Source organism: Ceratina calcarata, unplaced genomic scaffold (assembly GCF_001652005.2).
Source record: "Ceratina calcarata isolate Rehan_Ccalc_2016 unplaced genomic scaffold, ASM165200v1 scaffold368.2, whole genome shotgun sequence".
NCBI classification, from domain to species: Eukaryota; Metazoa; Arthropoda; class Insecta; order Hymenoptera; family Apidae; genus Ceratina; species Ceratina calcarata.
The window spans coordinates 373,488-385,763 of NW_017159898.1; the positions used below are offsets into that span (position 1 = coordinate 373,488).

The 12,276-nt window shown below is 43.6% G+C and overlaps 2 protein-coding genes across 3 annotated transcripts in view; one reads left to right on the plus strand and one right to left on the minus strand.

The window, feature by feature from the left end:
* The window catches only part of Atg16 (Autophagy-related 16), a 417,335-nt gene that overhangs the window by 228,911 nt on the left and 176,148 nt on the right, over window positions 1-12,276 (plus strand). The gene's annotated exons all lie outside the window — the stretch shown is intronic.
* Window positions 1-12,276, minus strand: part of neo (ZP and PAN domain-containing protein neyo) — a 188,331-nt gene that overhangs the window by 49,064 nt on the left and 126,991 nt on the right. Inside the window, exon 5 of the mRNA XM_018025810.2 lies at window positions 1,687-1,888. Within this exon, the coding sequence (XP_017881299.1) occupies window positions 1,687-1,888 (202 nt within the window). The remainder of the gene's footprint in view (window positions 1-1,686; window positions 1,889-12,276) is intronic.

Here is a 12,276-nt window from a genome sequence, read left to right on the forward strand (position 1 = left end):
ATGATAAAAGTATTTGTTCGAAGAATTTTAGACAGACACGTACATATAGAAAAGAGAATGTAGTTTTTGTTAAGCTACATCGGATGAATAAACTGTCGATCTTTCTTTTGTCCGTTGAACGCGGGACTGAAATATTCACGGGAAAGAAGTAGGAGCTATTTTACAAAGGGAATCAGCGATGGAATTGTTTTGCGTCAGAGAAAATTCGTGCGCCTCCGCGGCGCGGGTTGAAAAATCCGGTTAGTAAAGTGTGCCGATGGTGTATAATTGAAACGCTAGAATATTCCCTTTGTTTCGCCTTTCTCTGACTTCCTTCCTTCCTTCCTTCCGTTGTCATTCTGCAGAGCTACAATATTTCCAACTTCGGTGTTCTCCGGTTGGTATTTATATTTGCACGGTTTGCAAACGTTCGACTGAAACGGCGTGCTTCTTTGTGCTCCGGCCGGAAATACCAACCGAAATGAATTAATACATGATGTTTACGTACGGTGAGCATCGGCAACAGAAGTAGGAGTGATCTAACCGAAAGAGGGTTACTTGTTACGGGGGAGAAGAGTTAGTAAAAGATATTAAAGCTCATTCATATCTTTGACCGAAAATATGCGGCGGAGCGTGCACGCTGCTTTCGCCTTGGCACCGTACATAATGAGAATGTTTTAATACGCGTTACAGCAAATGCTTACTCAATGTTCGATAATAACTGTAATAGAAGCAACGAGACGGTAAAACATGCTGCGCGCTTAACTGGTTTCTAAGCGCGTATGTACGACGTGATATCTGCGTATCTCTGTATGAACGCGGAAGAAAAGTCGAGTCCACTTAATGACTAATGAATTTAATTACAAATTGGAGCAGTAACGCGATAATAAAATCTATTTTGATCAAACGTAACGGTGACACTTTCGACATAACTGTGGTTGCGGCTCAGCGCGAAATCGCAGCAGATTGTTTTTTCTCTTAAGAAGTGCAATGATGCGAATAAAATTAGTCTGACCGCGATCTAAGCGATATTCCAAAGAAAAATGACAGCAACGAAAATTATTGCTCAGGGAGGCAAAAAATATGACCGTAGTATTTAATATTGCTGATTTTCTCTTTCTCTGGATGTACCAAAATTATGTTAATTCGTATACACTACTGAATATATAATACTATTTTATATGTTGTATTATGTAAAGAGTAGAGTCTGTAAACAACCGATAACCGACGAGCATAGAAGGAATCTAACGCTCGGTCTCTTATCTCCGTGCAACTTTTCCAACAGGATAGTCGCTTCGAATCCGGTGATCGAAGACTCGCACGAAACGTCGGGGACGAACCCGCGCGCTTCATGACCAAGAAACACTCGAGAGTCTGTAGGAGCGTGATGTAACGTCCCTCCCTCGATCGAGGAATCCAATAACTGGAAAACGCATCGGAGCGTGTGGAGGTGCCTTCAATTCTCGAAGACCTCCTACTCGTGGAGCGTGTGTGTCGATTCCGCGAGTCGAATCTGTGCGCGAGAAAGAACACCGCGTCCCCTCTGTCGTCTTCCTTCGCTCCGGGGCGAATATCGTGCCCGGCCGCGACCAAGGAGAAAAATAGAAACCAGGTCGCCGGAAAACGACCGACAACCTTTCCAACCCATCCCGTTTGAACAGGATTCGCGACGCAGCGAACGAAAAATGGCCACGTTCTCGTACTCACCGACACAGGAAGTCCCTCTCGCCTAAACAGAGCTCCAAACAGTGCTGTCGGGAGGAGGCGCTCATCGTTCTGCGTACGTGGCCCTGAAGGCGATGGCCCTGAACCCTGTCGATGCACCATGCGCGTTCACATGGCTTCACAGCCAGGCAGCTCTTCTGAGCGTAGATCGTAAACACCGGGAACTGCGATTGCGACAGTGCACCTGAAACAGAATAACAGATTCCTCGGTTAAACTGCAACCTCGTTGACAATTATTCCCACGCTTACAATAACTTAAATAATGAATGAATTCACTGGGGATGAAAACGAAGTTCGATCGGAAATAGAAGCCAGTGTTGAACCCGTTCTAATTCGATAAGAAATTAATACCAGCCGGCGATTTGTTATTCTCAGAGTTGACGAAACTGTCCCGAGCACGGCGCGGCGGCCCGTTATTCTTTCCCTTGTCAAGGTGGTGAGAAAGAGCGAGGGACAGACCGTGTTAAGTGGAGGAATAATTTCTGCACCCTACCCTGCCGCTGTCATATCATCCCCTTTTATGAAATCATAATTAATCTCGGTGGGGTGACGAATAAAGCGGGGTGCTTTTGATCATGATTAGTTGGAAACTTTTTCGCGAGGGGAGCAAGTAACGAGGTACACGTATCATTTAACGCGGTTGTACGATCTATTAATTTAAAAATTAATGGACGAAGCGTGCATATAAAACGGTACTTCGACTAGATTATTTTTACATACATACATACATACACGCATAGAGAACGTGGCCCGAATGTCGATGATGAAATTCTCTTTCGAATTCACATTTAAATACTAATAAGGACGACGAAACGAGCCTTCGGGAGTAACTGTACAAGAATTTTTTCCACCTGATTTATAGGTATAGCAGACAATGTATAATAAGAAGGCATGAAATTTCGCGGTAAATGAGGGTTAGCACGTTCGCCCGAAACACGGAACATCGATTTCCTAGCAGGCGTTAAAGATATTCAATTATCATCTTCTGGAAGGCTTCGCGGGCTAACGACTGTAGCTAATTTTAATGACCGGTGAAAGACCACAACGGTAACCGCAACACGTAAATGAACTTCCTCCGTACCGCGCGGCGTTGCGCGCCGGACTTCGACACGATCTACGATGTCGAATCATTCGTGGAACGTTGGATATAGTACGGCGAAGTAGCAAGATCTTACTCGTTACGGGCCGAGTGGTAAGCGCATTACAGTAATCAGCAGCCACTTCCGGGGGCCTATATGCAGAACACAGGTACCATTTACTCATTATAATGCTACCGCATTACCAGATAATGGAGCATCGTTGGATCGTAAACATTTTACAGGTACGGATGGAATTTTATCCGAGGGATTCTTACCGCTACTGCCACTGCCGCGTTTTCATAATTAAAATCTGAACGGTGAACGTCATACGCGTTGCGTGCACGGGCTTAAGAAGACAAATAACGAAGAAGGAAAAATAAATATAAAATAAATAATGGAAAGCTTCATTGGTTCGAAAGATATTTAATCCATCTGCATATAAATTAAACAATCTCTGTTTACATTGATGATACTATTTGATAACGAGAAATCGTATCATAATAGATGTATTGTAAAACAGTATTTCATCTCACTTTTAAGGTTTATTTTATCTTGGAAACTGCGCATTTATAAACATTCAGTCGGACAGATTTCTTTCACCCTGTTACATCCTTTAAATCTAACGAAAGTACGGTCTGCTTTAAAGAACGTCCAATTAATGAATGAAGAATTTTTGCTCTAGAGCTAGACAGAGCCGGGAAAATTACAGCAAAAATCCCTGGATGCGAACAAGAGGGCACCTTTTAGTGGAGAAGAATACGGTCTTCTAACTTACGTCGCGTTATCATGATCTCCTACGTTAGCTCTGATTCGTAACCCCTGATAGGAACTAGTTAGAAGATAACACTCTCTTACCCAGTTAAGGAAGGGTTAAATCATTTTGTACAGAGAAAATTTATGTCTTCAAGAAAGAACAAAATAAATTACCCAAGTTTCATGATAATTATATTTCAGGGATACATAAACTAATCTTACGAAATATTTCAATTATCATTCTGATTTTTTATAACTTTTGCTAATACGCAAATTGTTTCATGTTTAATTATTTCATCTTGCATGGTTTCATTCATTGGTAGACAATGAGATGTAGCATGACAGATGACTCTTCCAGTAGAAAATTCATCAAAACGACGTTTCATTTGTTGGAAACTGATACGAAAGAATGCACAGAGTCCTGATTAAAAATCCGTAAAACTGTTACCTCACGGGACACGATTTATCAATTACCGAGTCGCTTAGTTAACATGGAAATGGTTCTGGCAAGTAATCAGCGGGTGAATCGATTTCGTAGTCGAACGTAAAAGAACCTTTCCAGCAGAGTCGGTGGGAAGAAGCGTCACACGTAGAGACCATGGTATTGACCGCCGCTATCGTTCCGTATTTTTCACCGTTCGTTTAACCAACTCCCTTCCGGTTGGCTCGTCTCGCTATGAAAAATTTCGTTCTCGTACCTACCGCACCGCAAACTACTGTCGGAATTCCTGAACGCTCATCCCCACCCTTTTTCACCCGGTTCCAAATGCGTGATAAATACCAGCTGTTAAGGATGTATTGGCTATACAGTCAATCCCAAAAGCTTATGCACTTTAGAAACGCATTTTTTAAAAAGAAATCAGACGTCGGAAGAACATTGCTAATAATAAACAACAAAAAAAAAATGTTTTTTCGATCACTCTCACATTTTCCATCGAAAATGTTAATTATAATCAATTGCCAAAAATCTCTTTCGATTTTTTATCTCTGACAATTAAATATACATAAAATAAAGACAAACGTATTGTCAACAATTTCCATTTTTCAAAACGAGTCAGACTAATCCACATCTCCGAATAGGAAATTCCGTGACCGCATCGGCGCGTAGTTTCTGCGCAGTTTGCGCCATACAAAATCGTCATCTCGCCGCGCTATCCATCAATGGAAGAATACAAATTGCTCGTTGAACTCGTATAAAAGGGAATAAAACAATAAGCGTGTCGAACCGAAACTGCCAATCTCTGAAAGCGCACGGCCGCTCCTGGCGGCGATCCAGCTCGCCTTATTTTCCACCCTCCGTTTCCTTAGTCACGGGGACGGGGATGCAGATCCCGGGCAAGATTCCGTGCAGTCATAAATCTTTTAATTTCTCCTCGCAACGGACGGAACCTAGGGAGAGTGAGAGATTAACGTGCCCGTTTTGAAAGCTACCGTCTTCCCTGTAAACCAAACACTTCCACTTTCCGGTAACGTATCGAGTTCATTTCTATCAAGAGGATATTCGCCTCGCTCGGCGCGCGCCGTCTTATCGTTGGACTCTCTCAGGGGCTGGAAAAATCTTCCGCCTCGGTGGAACGTGCCCCCGTACTTAAGAGAAACGAAATAGCTTCATATCGCTATAAATCAGCCAGTGATTTATCGAGCGGCGAACGACGTTCCGCCACCGACCGCGGTACATCATTTCGGCAAAATACGAAATTCCTAGCGACGAGGTGCAGAAGAGAAACTTCCAAAACACCTCGGTTGAAAAAGATTTTATATTACGAACACGGTGTTCAGTGAAAATTGAAAACTGTAACGATCTTTCTCCCACTGAAATTCCTACCTACGTTTCGTTTTTTAAATTGATCTTAAAAATGTTTCATTAAATATCCACGCTCTCTATCAGTGTGTATCATAAATTGAATGTAGTTCGGCATTTGTTTCGTAGTACGTTCGGCTGTGCTCTTTGTAAACTGTCCTGAGACAAAGTCCTAAGCTGTCACTACGGCGACGGTAGAAAAATGTGGAACGACACAGTCGCGCCGGTATTACGGAACGGTGATCGCAGAAAATGCAAGATGCGAGTAAACCGGCTGTACACCGGCGCGGTGCATCGTGGAACAGTTCGATTTCTGATATACGGGACACATTTAGATAGGATTCAACCTCAAGTGGCATCGGCAACGTACCAAAGCACCTCCGCCTCGCTTGTCCGCTTCTTCGTCGCGGTGAACTTGATGTATAATCTCGGCTTTCTTTATCTGCCCCCCCCCCCCGCACACCCTGTACCGCGGTTTTTCTACCGACGGCCCCACCTTTCATTCCTTCCCGTTTCCCTGTTCTGACTTCCTCCTACCACGAACAAAGGCAATGAAATTCCTTCTTTTCGCGTTTGTTCTCGCGACGCAGCCTGCATTCCGATAAAGGGTGGTCCGTTAAACATTCGAAACCACCAGAGCTTAGAATTCAATGATAAAATAGTTGATCTCAATGTCAGTTCTTCTATTCGTTAGCTATTCATTGTAAGAAAGTCAACGATTAGAGATCGTTTGACGATGCACGCTTACGTATAGTAGCATAGTTTTTATTATTTAAAGACCTGCGGTCAAGAAACTTCGCCAGACGACGCTTTGAAAAAGATCGGCTTGCAGCAAATTAGTGAGTAAGATACACTGGTGAAGTACATATTGATACTATCGCGCAACAATTATAAAGCTGTCAACTTCACACTCGACGAAGCGCGAGAAGCTGATAGCGAGGTGCCCGCTGCAAATTAAACAGCGAGAAGTCGGCATTCAATAAATAACTGCATTTTTTTTTCTACACTCTTTATTACTCGGCAATTATCTTTGAAAGGATTTACAATCTGCAAATGTGCCTAACAACGCCAGACGTTTATTATATTACGCCACCTAATTACCGCTTACTTAGCTGTTTTAAGTTTATTCAGCCTTGAATTATAGACTGCGTGGCAAAGGGATAAAACTATAATCATAGCTGTTTGCCTTCTGAAAAAAAAATGTACGTGTACATTATGCATGCGTGGCGTTGGCTCCACTCTTATCATTGTGCATATTTATTATTCAGCTTGTATTATATATAACGTGCACGTCACGTTTTTATACGCTGTAAATGTAACACGAAACAATGAGAGAGACTTGCGAGAGGTTGAAAATTGTATCTACTGTTTCGATAATTGTAACACTTTTTCTAGCCGACTATCGTTATTATCGGAGCAGCTCGTATAAAATCCGGGTTAAACAAATCTCAATTCGTCGTTTTTTGTCTATAATTGAAACAGTTCTTTTCAAGTGACAGTCATTGTTGGCCCGCTCTGAGCACTGTATATCTATACGTTCTTTCGCCGGCGCATATAATTGCGAGCCGGTCGTTACGCCGGGCTTAACGTGCCGTGTAAAGTCACAGTTTTTCAAGTAGCCGTAGCACCCAACCGGACGCGGACGTCGTGTAATTGTGCTCGCTTTCACGACTGCTTTCAGCCCCCGCGGTACGAAGACGCGACAAATAAGCTGACCAGAGTGCGTCCATCGCGCGATCTAAAATCGCTGCATCTCACGATCCAAATAATCGTATTATTCCGTTCTATTTTTTTCCACCGATGAACGTTTATTCAAATTATTGGAACACGAAGAGAAATACACAGTGGTGGTACTTGGTATTCTCTCTTTCGTTTATTTCTCTTTTGTCGCTCTTGAGCTTGCAACCAATAATTTCGTGTTTTCAAATGCTGGAAAAAGAGTGGATTTCTCGCTGGTCGAGAGAGTAATCCTTATTCAGGTGGATGAATTGTCAAAACCCTTTATTTGTCCTATTATTGGAGATGCAAATTTTTTAAAAGTGTGTGTAACTGGATTTCTGTTTCACTCCCGTGTCTGTGTTTGAAAAAATACAAGCTTTTTTTCGATTTTGACGGTATAATTCCTCGACCGGTGTGGATGGTGCAGGGGTGTGGAACGGAATTCGAGTTTAGCATGTATACGGAAGCGGAATAAGAAAAGTCTCCTCGTTGAATCGGCGCCAACGTTTTCAATCACCCTTTGCGCTCGACAGAGAGGCTCTCTTTTTCTCCGCCTTCTTGTCTGCTCGGCAGACAGTGATGCAATTCGAGGAATTGAATGCATTCGTACTTTTAACATCCCTCGACTGTCGCGCTTGTCCTCCTCGTCACGACCACTTTTCTTTTTCCACCTTTTACCCTCGTTCCTCTCGTTTTTTCTCATCCGCCGTGCAACAGAACTTGCGCCCTGTCTTCGAAATTTTACTTTCAAAAAATTTCACGACACTCGTCGCATAAAGTATGAACGTTGAATTATTTAGAAACGTTCGTGTGGAGCAAGGCGTTTTCGAAATGTATCGCTAGAATTTCTTCCTTCTACTATCCTCACAAATATAAATTAGGAACACTGTAATTTTTTTTTTATTAATTCCACTGCAATATCATGCTTTTACCTTCGTTCTTACTAATCGCACTCCCCATATGAATTAATGATTCGACATTTCTTTCCATTCAATTTTATATGCCTTTACTTTCCAACCTGTTTTGGATTATCTAAACGTATTAACGTCTCCCATTAGACATGTCACGAAACTTGATGTTCCTGTCGGAGAATACATTCTATATACGCATTTTGTCCACTAATTCCTCTTTAAACGAGTTAAACATTTTTTTTAAGCTGCGTCTAGCCGCGATAGCCGTAACAAAGTTAGCGCGACGTAAAGCTGTCAGGCGCAAGAGGGGAGAGCAGCACGCGATAACCCCTTGGCTCGACTGTCGTGCAGCGTCCATCCTGGTACGACACGAAAATATGCATTTCGGTGGCGTGTAATTGTCGTAAATACGTAAGCGCGACACGCTCGGGCTCTGGAAGGAGGCGTAGCGGTAGCACGAGCGCGTCACTTTTTCAACCCGCGCAATGTCATCATGCCGAGTATGTATGCGACCACGTTTTCCAACGGGCGTGCTCGCGCCCGTGTCGCCCGTCTCTGATGGTATGTTTCTAATTTGCGTGCATGCACCGTGCAGCACCCCATCAGGCGCGGCAGCAAGAATTTAATACGCGAAACCACGCCTAGCCGTGCCGAGTGTCTAAGAGAACGCGCAACCTATGCAAACGGGGCCGTTCGAGAACGGCACGACACACTGCGCCGCGCCGCCGCCGCCAGGCCGAGGAACCGAGTCACGAGCACGCGACCAGATTTGCACGACTGAACAAGGGAGCGGTCCCAATAACGTAATTACTTTCGTTCGCCACGCCGGAAACTGTTCGCACTTCGTGCACGCACACCCCCGCCTGACAATTGAATACGCTCGCGCAACCTCGTCGTTCTAAGCTCGCCTTTTGCTGCCTGGAATTTAACCGTGTCATGCCGGTAGTCAAAGGAGGATGCCAATTACTCGTAAGCTCTAATTTATTACCACGATAGTACATCGGTGCTTAGAAATGGAAAAATGTGGAATGCCGTTTTTATGAGTTTTTGAAAGCCAGAGACACGTTCGGGGCGCATGTACCTTACCGGGAAATCGCAGTAAATCTAATTTTATCACGGAGTTTTGAAAGAATTCAAATCAATATTTCTTTCAGATACTCCGTAGATCTCGCGTGTACACGTGTACCCTGCGATTTATGAATAGACGTCTTATCTCGCGGTTATTCAATATTGAAAACAGCTAGCTCGAACGTGTTCCGTGTTTGCATGGGCGCGCATCAATTATAGACGTTGGCGTTTAATGATGTGTTAGCAGATTTCTTTAATGCCCGATCCTCTTATATTTGTCGACTCGGTAATTCCGATGTCAGGCGCCTTAATACGCGTTATCGGACACAATTGGCTACCTCTGCAGCCGAGACGAGATAAATAGTAGTCGAGCGCTCAGCTATGACGAAGCGAACGACTACTGGTTGTATCTCTTCACGACTGTCAGTAACCTCTGAACCGGCGAGTGACTATGCTACTTCGACATTAACCGATTCGCCGGCGTTCAAAAGATTCGCCTCGGGCAGGATGACTAAGCGACCCGCGCCGATGTCCCTTGCGTGCATTCTAACCACCGAGCAGTATCTTTCATTGATAATTTTCCTCAGCCTAATCGGATGTAGCTTATACTGAATCCCAGAATGTTGACAGATATATTGTAGAGTATGTTCTGTTGAAAAAAATTGTAAAGAGGAAGCATATCACCTCTCGTTTTATTCAGTTTCTGTGAAGTATCGATTTGTACTGAACGGATTCTGAAGTTTCCACATAAACGTCATTCGAAACGAATTGCACATTCGTTACAGGAGATCGGAACTTGCGAACTTTATGACGTAACGTGTCGAACATTGTGTCCAGACCACTGGAAGGATTAACTACTGTACGTGATACAATCCGTGGGCTTATCGATGTTACTTGGAAAAAGCTTGGAATCCCAGGTCGAAGTGGAAATCACGGCGAGTTTCGAGTTCGGGAATCCGTTTAGAATTCTCGAAACGCGCGCGGGACACGAAGTTCGCGTGGCACGAAGGCGTCGTCCCTGGCGATCGTCGGAGGTGTCTCTTCCTGCCTCGGTTATCTCCGACTATTAGCGCTCGACTCTATGCAAATTCAGCAGCAAGCTGTAGCGGTGCTGTTCGAACGGTCCCCATAAATTCCGGCGGACACGAATGATCTCGACTCTCACCTTCCCATCTCTCTCTCTCTCTCTCTCTCTCTCTCTCTCTCTCTCTCTCGCTGTGTTATGGTATTTGTAGTTGGTCATTCGAGTATCGCAGCACTTTTCTAGGCTCGATAAACTTAGAATACCCGCAGTGACATTTCTAAATTAATGTTACTATGAATCATGTAATATATAAATAATTTAGTATCATGCTTATATATATAATCGTTTGATCATACTGGAATAACTGAAGCTCCCGCTGGAGAAGTTCGTCACTCTCGCCGTAAACGTATGCGGAAAATGTACATATTCTCTTAGATGGGTTACTCCTTGTCACGGACGCGAATATTACACGCGTCGCGTACTCACGCACACGGCTCCCCTTAGCTAGAGAGGCGGGCACCCGTATCGCGAGTCGCGACAACGAACGCTTTAGCGCTTCGGTTCCGGGCGATCGAGCAAAGTACCTGCCACCTTGCATACATACGCGTATGCCTGAGTATAGTAGGCCGCGGGAAATTTAGCATTCGAAAGGCGTCGGACCTACTGTACTTCCCACGGCTATTTGGAATCCACCGTGTAGCGTACGCTCTTTCGGTATTCAACGCTCTATCGTGATCGACACGCAGTACCTGATCATCCTTTCAGCCATACGAGAACAGATACCCTATTAATAGCGTCGGCGAATTTGTAAAATAGACACGTCTCAAAGGGAAATCTTGCAAATTATGCCCTAGACTAATTAGTTAACAAGTAGCTCAAGAGAACATTCAAATACTAATTTATGAATATTATATAAAAATATCCTAATGTTTCTTGCATATGGAATGACGGTAGAAAATTTCAACAGGAATGTGCTAGTGAGATTTGCTAAATCGATTATGGTCGAGCCTAAACGAATAATAAGGACATATTACTGATAAGTCGACGTAATGAAAATTTTCTCATATATCAGGTTCGGTGAGCAATAAAGTAATAACTATGATTTATCAGATTTATTACCTAGTCGTTCATAGCTAGTTTATACTAATGTCGCTGGATTGTGGTTTGACGAGACTTTTCCGAAACAGATATGACTCTAATTCACGTAGCCACTGATTTTCCGTTATAACTATGACTCATGTTAAGCGATTTCGCATCCTATCTCTGTGTACGGTATGATAAACAATATTGGAATCGAGAGGAAATAGCCAATATCGAATTATTCGTGTATATATACATTTAAACGATTACGAATTCAATAACGGATCTTCCTGCGCGTTTTAACGGTTATTCGACACTCTTGTATCTCATTTACAATTTTAACGAAATTACAGTTAGTATTGAGAAAAGTTAACCCACGCGAAATTCAAATCGCGTTTCGAGTGAGTGACGGCCAGAAGAATTTGGCCTTATTTAGTATCGTCAAATATTCTATAGCTGAACTGTTTGTGAGCAGATGTACATGGGCAGCGCAAGTATTGGCTACACCATTTAAGAAATTACTTTTAAATCAAATTGCACAGTTTATTTCTATGATTTTTAATTAATCAGTGTATAACAGTAATATAGTGATGCATATCTGGCACAATTGAATCTCATTAACTCCGGTGGGTTCAGCGATGCGCGACTTTTTACGGCTACTCTACATTGAAACGATTCCTTCGTAAAGAGACACCCGACTCGGAGAAATCTCGAAACGAGCAATTTGCATCGTTCAACCCGTTACGGAGGCCCGGGAAACTACCAATTATTCGTGACGATCCACGGGTATGGTATTCCCGGTTATCATCGTTACTCGCGTGTTTTACTTCTGTTCACGGTTCAAGTCGCTCGCGCTCGTTCCTCGAATTAGCCGGGCACGCTCGTATTCAACGACGACGACGCTGTCTACCCCGACGGGACAACCGTGTGTGAAATTGACTCGTGAATTATGTGTAATTTGTCACAGTAGTCTGCTGGCGGCGCCGAGCCGCGACTTCGCGGTTATACCGATGGCTGCGCCCAACATAAACGATCCTACGTCCATACGTGCGTGCGTGCATGTCGCTTTACACGAAGCTCGCCCTTCGGTTGCAACGGCCGGCCTCTCCCATGTACGCAATTACCCTTCGGCGATAC